Source organism: Syngnathus acus, chromosome 22 (genome assembly GCF_901709675.1).
Source record: "Syngnathus acus chromosome 22, fSynAcu1.2, whole genome shotgun sequence".
NCBI classification, from domain to species: Eukaryota; Metazoa; Chordata; class Actinopteri; order Syngnathiformes; family Syngnathidae; genus Syngnathus; species Syngnathus acus.
This window is the reverse complement of record NC_051106.1, coordinates 6,043,644-6,056,835: the sequence shown is the minus strand read 5'-3', so window position 1 is coordinate 6,056,835 and position 13,192 is coordinate 6,043,644. Positions and strand designations below refer to the sequence as shown.

Below are 13,192 nucleotides of genomic sequence, written 5' to 3'. Positions count from 1 at the left end.
CCACACCAGCCTAATCCGCCTGCAAAGTTTCCGAGTAATGAGCTGTTGTGGTCGGGTGCTGGGCATGCCCTCCTGCAGGGACGGGATCAGGGAAAGTCTGGCGTGAGTGACAGCGGGGCGCACATGCCAAGGGAAACCCAGTGGGAGAGGTCGGTCTGTCTCAATGAAGCTTATTAATACAAAGGAGGCTGCTATCTCTTCCAGGAGCAACTTTGACATGTATCTGAAATGGTCATGAACGTGAACCTACGGGCGTTGCATCCAGAAATGTTTGCTTCAGTTCAGTGAGTTCCTTTTGGGATTATTAAAATCCTGAAAATCCAACTAATGAACATTTAGACCAGGGGTGTCAAACTATGACCCGTGGGCCAAATACGGCCCGCAGTGTAATTCTATTTGGCCCGCAAATACAAATTCTGCATCGACTTTGCGTCAATACAAAAACCTTACTAGCAATTTTTATTACCATTCATCAGTTGGTTGCGTAGCCTATACTATATGAGACGTTCATTATTTGGGTCGACAGTCATAATGGCACTCCAATGCAGTCGGTGACAAAAATGAGTTTGACACCCCTGATTTAGACTGTAGACATCTCGTCGTGAGCTTCCTTATTGTTTTGTTAAGTTGAGTCTAATGCTGCAAAAATAAGGCCAAGTTGTTTCTGGTGCGGTACACAAATCTAAGGCCGACCTTGTTTTCGGATCACTTAATGATGCGTGCTGTCTCACGCTGGCACCTACCATCGTTTGAGTCGAAAATGTCTGTGCGGAGTTTCACAGGCAGCCACTTGCAAGAGTGAGCTCAAGCTGTGCATCATTAGCGTCGCCCTTGGTTACAATGAGTTGAGACGCGGTACTGGTCTGTATCCACTGAATGTACAGAGAAACACTTCCAATTGTTGTCCATCCATTTAGCCCCCGATTAACAAAAGACTTTGTCACCCCTCACTAATTTTGTCTGTCTCCATTCAATTGTGTTGTGAATGCCACTGGCAACTGTTGAATAATATTTGGTTGAATTCCCTGACTTGTAATTCACATCCCTTGGAGCTCCCTGATTGGCGGCTCGGTCCTAAATCTGTTTTTCGGATCAGGGACGACCCTATTGAGCAAATGAAAGGACGTCTTATGCAAAATACAAGGAAGGGGCTGAGAAAGGAGATGGATTTTATGCTCACATGGGGATTTCAGCTATACTAAAATGGCCTTTTAATTCAGTCTTTCTGCGGGACCACCCTGGCTAGAATGTAGTCTCGTGATTCGCTGATACGGTCAGGTCACGGCATGACTCGAAGAACCTTCATCAATGTTTGTGTGGATCTAGCTGGAGATATATTTTTAAAAGATGCAAAATGGAAAACTTTCGTATTGACACATGAAGTCGATGCATAATTCGTCTTCGCGGGCCACATAAAATGATGCGGTGGGCCGTATGTGGCCCCCGTGCCTCGAGTTTGACACCTATGATCTAAAGGAACTGGAGAAAGTCAAACTATTCCTTTGAGGGCCTCTTTCTTGGAAAACTTTCCTGGCCAAGACCTCCCCTGGACCCTTTTCCGGTAATTCGCTTCCTGACAAACTGCCATGGAACAAACTGGTGGCGCACAAAGGAAACAAGGGGCACACTCAGCACCCTAATCAATGAACGGATTAAGTCTTTTGACCCCCGTCAGATGCCAAAGCCTTCTCCTCTTGGCCTTGGAGTCAACATTTGATTGGAGGGAACAGCTCGAAGGGAAGCTGTTTGCTTTTAAAGTCTCCTTGGCACGCGCCAACACGCAATGATGATTTGCACGGCTGCTTTCCATCAACTTTACTTGGTGCCACATTTTAACAGCAGAGATAACGCATGGGATGTATCTCCTCCAAAATAACAACTTCCGTAGTTGTTTTCATATATCTTGAGCGGAAAGTATGTTCCAAGCATTTGGAGGCCTAATGTTGACGGGTGTGCAAAGTCGCATTCAAAACAGACCGACATTCCTCCCTAATCTCCAATTCACTGTGGCGCATTAACCACCTGGGATGGCTCCAAAGCAAGACATGCCAGGGGTAAATTCCTCATAAAAATTTGATCAACATCGCATGCATCCAATTATGAAATACAACACCAGTATGAAAATATATCAGATTTTATTTCTCGTTGCGGTAAGACTCTGAGTCCTCATTAAGCGCACGGTGATACATTAGCAAGTCAACACTACGAACGTGATTTGAGGTCTTTATCAAATCTAAATTGGAAGCTGCTGTGGAATAATTCCAAGGGCATCTGTTTCTTTGCTTGCTTATTTCCCACACCAAATTGTAGCACCTCTGGTTTTCGTTGGCCATTTACAAGTGTTTGATTGATCAAAGCGGAATCAAAAGCAGTTCCAAACACAGAATTTGGCTCTTTCCATGAAGGTTAGAAACCATGACTGAGGAACTGAGCAGAGTTCACATGGAAGGATGTAGATGTGAATCTTACATCATACATCAACGGGCAATTTCTGACATAATGCGAGGCCGCCTGAGGAGTGAGTGACGAAACCGGGCAACTCCCAAATTCTGGAAAGGGGCGAGCTGGATGGAAGGGCAATGACACGAGAAAGACCTGGCTGGCCCAGTGGGGTAGACCGAGCCATGGTTTAAATGGGTGTGGTGGTTCCTTAAGGTCCTGGGGCGGAACGTCTGATCTTCCATGAGACTTCCCATCATCTCATCCATGGGAGCGTCTCAAACAGGGAAGCTGCCCAGCATTGACAGATGAAGAGAAAAATGGATTGTGGAATTCCAATAGTTGTGAATGGCAGGGCTGCCAAGTGTCATGAGCAAAAGTTTACCGAAGGAACCTGATATAGATTTATTAAAAAACATTCCGATATAATCATCGCAACACAATCCTGGCTCGGAGCTTTTAAAGGATTCATTTTCTCTTGAGGATAAAACCGGACACGCAGGAGAGCCCTAAAATTCGACGAGTCTCATCCCATATCGCAAACTGACAACTGACCCTTTCACATTGAAACAGAACAAAAGAGCAACAACATTTTTCAGGGGCCATTTTCTCCCCCTTGGTTCCATATTGCTCCTGTCAACCACAGGCCACGCTCGGAGGAATGCACCTTAAACATCTCGCCAAGTTTCTAAAGTGAGAACAATAACACTCAGGAATTCGAAGCACTTTTCTTATTAAAGCTTTATATGACTTCATTTTCCTTCTCATTTTCCGTGTGAGCCGGGCCGACAGTATACCGCCAACATGATGAAGAAGAGTGAGCGCTTGTGCTTCTAGTTGGAACTTCAAAGCACCGGAGGAGAACATCTGTGAGCTCAGGGAAAAGTGTTGACTGGAGATGAGCGATATAGGAGGAAAGAATAGATCCATGATGGATGGAAGGGGATGCAGAGGGATGATGTCTGCTTCTTATTAAGAAGATATTAAACACAGCTTAAGGACTTTGACAGCCAACCGACATTTGTGGCTTTGGCTGATGCCACTATTGCTGCTTTGCTTGCTTCGGTGTGGGGACGCAATTAAGCCCCGCCCCTTTCCCTTGCAAAACACACAGGACTGTCAGGTCGAGTAGGAGTCTCTGTGTACAGTTTGAGGTGTCGCCGCCCACCCAGCTTGTCAGCATGCAACCAGCCTGCTGCTGTTTCTCAAACCTACCGCAGCTCAACTTGGAAAGCAGATGAATCACGCTTGTTCATTTCCTCAACGACCGCTTCGTTATGCCCGCAGGCTGGGTGGTGCTTGCTAGCACCAGCATCTTCGTACTTTCATAGGCTTTCCAAGTTTTTATAGAAGAAAAAAACGTAATTTTTACAACTCTGGGGATAGTCAAGTTACGCAGTCGTTTCGGAAAGCTAATGACGACTGACTGCGTTAATTATTCGCACTCCCTGGTTCTCGGTAGTCTTTAAATCGGTGATAAATGCTTTGAATCGCTAGCAATTAGAAACAACTAAATTAGACCACTGACTAAAAAGCCAACAATAAACCAAAATCTGGATAGGAAACTGCATTTAAAAAGAAAAAGGGGGCAAATTGTGGCTTGTGTTTTTTTGGGTGTTTGTATACAAAAGCAGAATATGAACAAATTAATATCACTACACAAAAATATACAAAAGGCTTGCTTGTAAATGGCCACAACAAGATCCACCTGGCATTTCCATGTGTTTATCATTCATAAAGTACACTTCACAACTGTCTTTGGGCAACAGATGGGGGGGCCCATTCTAGAACTGGTTTTGGTTTAGCCACAGCAAAAATATGCAAAAACTCCGACAGTGGGCCCAATTGTGAAATGAACGCAACATGGACAACCAGGCGACTCACTCCTCCATCTGTGTGGTCTTGTTTGCTTTGAAACATCACAGCTGGTAAAAATGGCTCCATATAAACACAAATGTAGCAAATGTGTGTAAGCCACCAGATGATGGTATTTATCTCTTTGGGTCATGTGACTTTTCAATCCAGTTGCTATTGGTCAGTGGTGGCTTACCTGGTTTGCTTGGACACTTGTGACACTTGTTAAGACCCCAGGAGGCTCCCACGCTGCCACAGCAGTCATCTTGCTTGGTTAAGCCCGGCAGAGGATTTCCACACTGCAAAAAACCGCATCGGTGGTAAATATCGGAAACAAGTTTGGCAATAATTGGCTATGCAAAATTGTAGAATCTACAAGTGTAGCGAGAACACGAAGACCTTAGTTTCAGTAACTATCAAGCATGGACCTCCTGGCAATTGGATCATGGACATTTGGCTAATTAGGAGGAATTCCTTGCTGAACTGAGTGGATTTTGGCCAGTGGAGATTTACGAAACTCAAGTGAAAACACAGCAATCATTCTTTCGCAAAAGCACCAAACGGCTACTCTGGCAAGAGAAGTGAGGACAACTGTGGAAAATGGGAGATGTAATCTAATACACACAAACATTCGTGTCAGGCTGGAGACACAAGTCCAGTGTGACTAACTCTGGATCATGACCATTTCGTTAGAAATCATCGTACAAAAATTTCCGAAACAAAACTTTGGGCCCGATAGAACGAGCTCCAAAAGAAAATTTGAAACGGAAAATAGCCGACAACATGTGAAACAGATATGTTGGAGCATTATGTTTGAACAGTTTATATAGCATGATGCCTTGATAGGTGCTCCTGTTTTGGTTAGCAACATAGTTTACTGTCATGTGGTCGTGGCTTTTCAGCCAGGTTTTGTGTTGGTGTTAATCTTACCTGTCCGTCAACAGTCTCCTGGAAGCACCTTCCCACATGTCCGTTCTGACGATGCTGTGTTCTAGCGTAATCGTCCTCGCCGGTGTGTACGTGTCTGCCGCCGTGTTCGACGGTGAGCTCGTGGCCGTTGCCAGGCTGAGAGCGTTGCTGGACGGAGTGAGCCCCCTCGGTGGCAGGCAACCGCTGGCCAGGTTGGACCCGAGCCACTTGGTGGACGTGGACCTCGGCTTCCGGCGGGTGCTGGATGTGGACCTTGACCAAGGATGGGTGAAGTGATGCTGGGAAAGACAAATAAGAATTTTACAGCTGCTGGTCTGGCGTATTTAAGTTTTTATTGAGTAGCACATGGAGTACCTTGTTGATTGGAAAGCGGCAGCGTGTACGTGGAATGGGAAGGAGATTTGTGTCCGGAGTTTCTAGAGTCCTTATGAACGGCGGGTTTCGTGTGAGGCTGAACCGGCAAGTGACAAAACTTCCCGGTTGAGTTGGACGGACACCAACATTGGTCCCTGCCAATGCAACGGCCTCCGTTTCGACAGGGGATCTGACAAAAGACTGCGGAGGACAAGACGAGACAATTGTATCGGTTTTTCAGGGTTATCAGCAATGTTACTGTTCAGGAGTAGGGGAAGGCCTCCTTTGATTAGATATGCTGGCTATCGTATCAGCTCAAGGGGGCTATTAAATTCTTTCAGAACGAGTCTGCACTCGTCGGGCCAGTCCCACCCGGAGCTGAAACTATTCATAGACCTCGCGCAGTATTTATGTGTCCGCTCCCAAAAAAAAAAAAAAAAAACACTCAAATGACCAAACGGAACATGCTGATGTTTGTCTATAAACGGACGTGGACCCCATGTGATGTCATGTTTCCAAGTGCTGTGCGCAAGGGAGTCTGTTATAATTACCCAAGCCGGGCTTTTTTTTTTTTTTTACTGCGTAGGGAGCATAACAAAAGCATGAGATAATTGTTTGCCGTCCTCTTGACATTCCTTGATGAAAACGCACGGCCAAGTGATAACAGGAAGCACACCACCGCCTTTCGATACATGTTTGACTTTGACATAATGGAGACTGACAGGGAAATAAAAATGATTCTCAAAGGGGGGGGAGGTGGTAGGAATACGACGTTGCTGCCGGGATGCTGGAAATATTGAATTGAAAACCAAGACAGCTCATTCATATAGGCGAGATTGTTCACCTGTTTTTATGTAACCATTAAGGCCTTGTATGTGTGTGGTACCCGTCACCGCTAATCCACAAGCGGTAATTAGTCTGAGCCTTAGCAGGACTTTTGCGACTGAAGAAATAAAAACACGCAGGGTCGCGACCCTTGACCTTGGTGTTGACCACCCTTCTCCCTTCCCAGGGACACTACTGTGGATACATTTGATGTAATCCCTGTTCATGCTGGTTGTTCAGTTTTAGCGTCGCGCCCGTTCTCGTCTTTCAAACTAGCGCGCTCTCCCGGTGAGCGTGTTAAATGGTTAAACGGCGAGGTGCAAACCGCAAAGAGTTGGGGGTAAGTGGTGGGGGCGTGGGACCACCATCTCTTAAATGTGTTTGGGGAGATTAGTCCTTCTTTACAGACCCTGCTTTTAATCTGCTCTACTCCAACCTCCAAATTTTTTTTTTTCTATCTCCTACTCTCCGAGTTTTGGTATTCAGAATAGACAGCATGACACTGGGAACCCATTTTGTCAAGCTCACCGTGTAAAATACGTGTGAGAGAATTAGAGAACCAGCCAAGGGAAAAGAAGATGAAGACTCACAGAGTCGAAAGCCCGACGTCTTTGGCTGTTGCTGCTGCTGCTGCTGTTGCTGCGAAGTCTCACTGTAGACGGTGGTCACGTCTCCTTTCTCGCAACTATTGTAGCAGCGTCCGTTGCCGCACACCCGGCGGCACGTGGTGGGCGTGAAAACAATCTTTATGCGGTCCAAGTTAGAGGTGAGGTTAGCTCCTGGAACGCACACGCACATCCGTTTGAGAAGGAGCACGATCAGAATTAAAGCAGAGGAGATCTCCATGCCTCCTTCCTCACTGCGACACTCTGCTCATCTCTCGGAAAAGTGACGGGCAGTTTATAAACGCACAAGGGCGTGTACCGATAATCACCATTGGCACGCTGGAAGTCAAATGAGCAACTACCGGCCGGCCGGCCAACATTCGCGCAGCAGATACAGTAAGGCCTTTATCTTTGCGAGAGGGTGTTTCAGATGGGTGAATGAGTGAAGAGGGCAAAGAGAGGTGAGGGTGACCAACAAGCATACCGCCGCTACTCTTGACTTTATTTTAAAGTGATCTAATAAAAAGAACTTTAAGTATATTCTTTATGGGAGACTAGGCAGAGTGCCAATAAGTGTTTAGAGTCTTCGGCAGAAGCAAGGATACAGATGAGCAGGCGTGAAGTACAGTTTGGGATTCTGCCAATATTTTTATGGCCCATGTTCTAGTTTGCAATGACACAGCAGGATGTGTCGGGATGTATTTGGACCTGTTGTTTGTTTTGACGTGCCAAGGCCGGGCAAAAATGTCAAGTGTGCATTTATTTCAACAGTTTTTTTTTTTTACCTGCTGGCGACAGCACATTGTTGAATTGGTTGTTACTGGTCGTCCTGTGAAAGTAGTCATGCCCGTGTCTTTGTCCATGGGAGTTCCCGTGCTCATTTGCGTGGGCGTTGCCGCCGGGCAGCGCGTTGGAGGTGATGGGCCCAGAGGATGACGGATAACGCTTGACGGTACGGGAGGTCCCCGTCAGCTGAGGGGAGGAGTCGGGGGGTTCCCGTCTCACTTGGGTCCTGTCAGTCACATCATCACAAGACGGCAAATATATGACCTCGGAGCAAAGCGAACATCCCACACATATATCGTCGAATCGGCGTTGCGTGTGCATCAGCGTGAAATCGGTTTAAGCGTGGAGAGCCTGCGCGACAGAAAATAATATCCCTGAGAGATGTCTTAGGTCATAACTCATCTTAATTAATCAATTTGTACAAATTAAATCGAGAATAAAAGCATAGTTGTCGCAACTAACATCTGCTGCAGGTCAAGAAGCCGTGACCCTTACTCATCCGCCCAAATTCTTTTTCATGACACAAAAGACATTTGGTAAGAAAAGATAATTCATCACTTAGATGAAAAAACAATCAGAGAAAAACCATCCCGATCCCGCAGAGGAAACGATATTACCATGAGGCCTACGTTAGCTTACCTATTTACTCTGCTTGACTAGATAATGAACTTGTCTGGACTGAAGGCCAGAGGAAGTATTAAAACTAGGGTCGAAGAACAAAGCTTGACCCCGGGCGGGCATTTTTTTTCCCCCCCCAGCGTTTTGATTTGGGTCAATTACTTGAGTCCGTGTTGTGCGACCTGGAAGCTGAGCTCATGTGAGCGACGTGGGGGAGTCGCGTGCCTCAGACAGTCAGGCAGACACTTCTACCTGAGCTGTCGAGGCTTAGGAACTTTTCATCCTTGCAAAAAAAACACATGGATCCTACAGATCAAGATACTGACCAAGAAGACCAGATCAATTCTGCAAAGTACACCAAGGACCTTGCACGGTAATTAAACCATAAATCTTCCCTTCAGATGAGAATGTTGGTAAGAGATAATTTATCGCAACTGTGATAAATGTACACGCAAGTCAATGCATGACTTTTTCTAAACAGAGCAGACCAGAAAGCGCCGCCCCGTTGCTGTCGGGAAGAAGAAATGAAAGGGAAAGAGAGTCAGATAAACATTTGATAATGTTCTCTTGCGTCATCGTTTTGGAAAGGCGGCAGACTGGAGTTGACAGCTGCTGACCTAGATCCTGAACCTCCATGGGCGGCTCCCACGGATTAGGATATGACACCGGGAAACACAAGGTGCTTGAGTCAAGGCGGGGACGCCAGAGAAGGCGGAACGCTAACGGTGCTCTGTCGTGCGCTCCAAAGCATGATGAGCTTTTTCCATCGTTTACAATGATACCTGGCTCGCACGCATCCTGCCTTTCTTCCTGGGCTTAGCCAGATGTCGCTGACTTCCAATGGCGAAGTGACTTCCTTCCAACATGAGCTCACAACTGCCCCATCGGACGCGAAGAGCAAGCTGGATGTCATCGGCAGGCCTCAACTAACTTCTTGCTCTGGGTGACTTAAAAGCAATCATAAGACCTTGGCCAAGATGACACTGAGCTTGATTTTAAAAGGCACATGGAAAAATGTTTGGGGTATCAAATGGTGGCCATACATGTTCAATTAAATCCCCGATGATCCCGATGAATAAGCTGCTAAATGTGAGCACGTGCGGTTCATAGACGGATTATTCCGCTCTGTGTCTGCTGGAAGTAAAACAAGCTCGTGTTTCCGAGCAGTTACGGTCAATTACACCAAACAGAAGATGTTGCATGCTTGACCACTAGCCCAGCTTATCTATTAGAGTCGATGTTACAAAGGAAATGTGATGGAAATCCATTGAGGGGGAAGATGTTATTTTAACATTTATTCAATTAATCGTGCAATTAATCGGTAATTCTTTTTTTTTTTTTCAAATAATCAGAATCATCTTTTTAAAAAATAAATTTCGTATCCAGTATAAAGGTAAAATCCTTAAAAAAAACCTCAGTCCATACAAATGATCTTAATTCTCTTCTCACTTTTGATATTTGATTGCAAAGAAGGTCTCCAAGACATAACGCTATCGGTCGGGTCCTCTTTCACTCGTCATACGGAAAGCTATTAAACCTCATCACATTTACGGAAATTACAAATCACAATAAGAGCCAAGAATTTACAGTCGGCAACGACCGGGACTGTTAATCTTCCAGCTCATTGCACAACCATGACTTGGCGTTCGGTCACAGCGAATATCTTTGAACTTGTTTTGGTATTACAGCATGCGGATGCTCGCCACTCGTGAAGACAAAACAGGCAGCCCGAATGGCAGTTCCAGACTCAGGTCCTAAACCCAGATGGGGCTGGAAAGCAGTCCAGGTCTGAGAACTGGAAGAGGAGTTCAAATAAAGCTTGAAAAACAGCTTCTGCTGATAATAAACGTAAACTATGTGTGAAATTGTGTTCAACGCGCTACACTTGCAAGCCAAATCGTAGTTGTGCTTTGAAGTTTTGTTGAACCTGCACCAAAGGCTGGGACGTGTCAAACTATTTGGTTAGGTGCTTTGCTTTGCTTTATTGGCTGCCAGTAAAACCCATTTCAGTTGACTTGGACCGCACAAATTGTCGTGATACCGGGAACTGGATGAACAGAAAAATCCTGGATTCTTCCGATGATCCGATTCAGTCCAAAGACACCAAGGAATTGTTTGCATCTCCATGGATTCGAGCTTGCCCAATGAATTCTGCGCCCACGTTGATTAATTTATTCACAACCCGGTCTGGTGGCTTTTATTCCTGTCTCTCCTAATAAATTTCCATTTGACATCAATGTTTTTTGTCAGCGAATACACTTCAGAAGTAAAACCTACTTTTTCCTACAGTACATTTGTTTGAAAGTGGCCTCATCCAAAACCATGTCTAATAGCTCGGGTTGCAAGTTTATAGAAGACATTGCAGAAAATAGACTGATATAAATAAGAAGCTCGCCTGGATGTAGGATCGAGTCATTTGGCTCCGAACATTCTGTCTAAACAAGAGAGTCTGACAGCTGGAAAAAGTGTCTGGAATGGGCATCCCAGTCTGGATCATAACACAGAACTCAATAACGAATGGATTCGTCTCGGTGACCTGAAGTAAAATTGCATTTAAGATAAACTTAAGTTTTCCATTTTCAGCTCAAAGTATCAAGACAAAACATGTTTTATATGAAAGCTGTATGAAATTCGAGTAATTTAAAGGCTACTTGGAAAATGGGAAAGTAAATGACCATCATTACAAGTGTAAATCAAAGTTTTCATCTCACTTGGGTAAACGCATTAAAGTTCATTTCATAGCCGCGACGCCAAATACGATGATCATCAGTCTGACTGGGGGGAGTAGCAAATATAAAAATTGTGCAGCTGAAGACAATGAAAACTTTGTACTACTTCGATCAAGCGATACAAAAAGATTTTTTAGCAAACAAAAAAGGGCTGATTTATGAATGGATCAGGGTGCTGACAAGAGAGCTTTGTAAGCGATTCAAAAATATCAAATGTAGAACAAATTATCTCATAACAGATTTCCATTTCCTCTGTGTCGTTACATCAGCTATTTATTTATTTTTATTTTACATTTTTTCATTTCTCAATTTTTTAATTTGTTTTTTATTTATTCTTAAATATTTTTTTATATTGGCACTAAAATGGAAGAAGTTTATGAAGTGGGCTATTGAGTCAGCTACGTGAACTACTACACGACTAATGGGCCTCTGTTTGACTTCATCAAGGAAATCCAAAAATCTACAGTTGGAACGGCAACATGTCCGATGACATCATCAACCTGGAACCAACTGCATCTCCTCAATCCTCACCATTTGTATAAAACAAAGACGTCTTGTGAAATGCCGTTGATGATCTCTGAAAAAAATTCACTTGGACTTTAGTTTACCTTTCTCAGATACCTGTATCTATTACCTGGATGACTTAACGCCTTCACTGATAATCCCAGGAGATGGAATTTAAGAAGTCCAAGACATAAATACACACTTGTTCGTGTTTTGCTTTCCTAAACCGAGCAGTGTTACAAATCCCCGTCGAAAACATCAACTACAAACTGTATCGGGGAAAGTGCAAACATTCCAGATTAGCTTAGATGCTATCGTAGTTTCAGATCGTCCTTGCCAAGTATGACATGGAGCGTGCAGAATTTCATTTAGTAACAAGTTTTTACAGCGTTTACATCTGATAAGCGATAAAAGATTAATTGCGGTATTTCAAATCTATTTGCTTTTACGTTGAAAAGATATGTTTACTTTTAAATTGTTGATATAGCGCACAGAGGCCACAATCAAAAGACTTTTAGTCTTGGAATTTGGTTTGTCTTTGCAGTCTCGGTATATTTTAAGAGGTGAAAGAAGTCTCGGCGGGCTGAGGAAAATAAATTAATCCTTTTTTTTTTTATACGCGTAAGGCAAAGCACCGCAGCAAAAACCAATTGTGGTCACACTTTTTATTTCTCAGGCTTCAGGCAGCACTCATCGTTTGCCACCGAGGCCTCGTGTCATTCTTTCAATAAAATCCTGAGGTTTGATTCCCAGCTTGTGCCATTAAATATAATATCCGACCCCGGGGAATTTTACATTGGGCTGTTGTTGAGCGTTTCTCTTGGCAACAAGCTCGTGTAAAATAAAAACGACAGTGGCAGACTTTATGCTAATTGGCGATACAAAAATAACTCAGCGACTGCTCCTGTCATAGTAAAGTTAAAATTATAGCTTTTCTAGAAGTTTAATATCTGGTAGTAAACTTCCACTTTATATTTCAAGCTAAACACTCCAAGTGTTTCAACTTTATGTTAAAACCATTAAAAAGAAAAATTTGTTAGCATAGGCAAGTTAGGTGGATGCTACGGATGCCAAAACTAAAATTTTACCTTTGAAATTTTGTATCGAAACATGTTTTTATTATTAACTACGGTATACATTTTTGGCTGAACTAAAGCGATTTTCCCGATGGCTGTGTTATGCAACGAACGAAGTGCTTTGTTTGAAACAAACACTCCTTGGAAATGACATTTCTTAAAGGTAGTGCCAGTAGTTTCAAATGAATAACACACTGACACTTTCTTTTAAAACACGTAAAGGGATAAGGCCAAACATCGGTGAGCAATTAAGGGCTTTTTTTCTTTTTTTTTTTGATAACATCTCAAGTCATTATGACTTAGATAATTGCGGGTCCTGGAAGAATATTTCCCCAAGTGAAAATCTGGGTGTGTCTAGAGGCTTATCGCACCCGCCACTGAGACTGGATTAAATCATGTTCTGTGTCTGGACAACCTTCCAAGAATCCCGCTAGCAGCAGCCAGATCCTGGGTGAAATGAATTACTGTGGCT

General features: G+C 44.0%; 1 protein-coding gene across 1 annotated transcript in view; it reads right to left on the bottom strand.

Annotated features, from left to right (window-relative positions):
- LOC119115982 (latent-transforming growth factor beta-binding protein 2-like) overlaps positions 1–13,192 on the bottom strand; it is a 50,869-nt gene that overhangs the window by 23,067 nt on the left and 14,610 nt on the right. The window contains exons 4-8 of the mRNA XM_037240977.1: positions 7,793–8,019; positions 6,993–7,181; positions 5,578–5,778; positions 5,224–5,501; positions 4,490–4,592 (exon numbers count right to left, since the gene is read on the bottom strand). Of these exons, the coding sequence (XP_037096872.1) occupies positions 4,490–4,592; positions 5,224–5,501; positions 5,578–5,778; positions 6,993–7,181; positions 7,793–8,019 (998 nt within the window). The remainder of the gene's footprint in view (positions 1–4,489; positions 4,593–5,223; positions 5,502–5,577; positions 5,779–6,992; positions 7,182–7,792; positions 8,020–13,192) is intronic.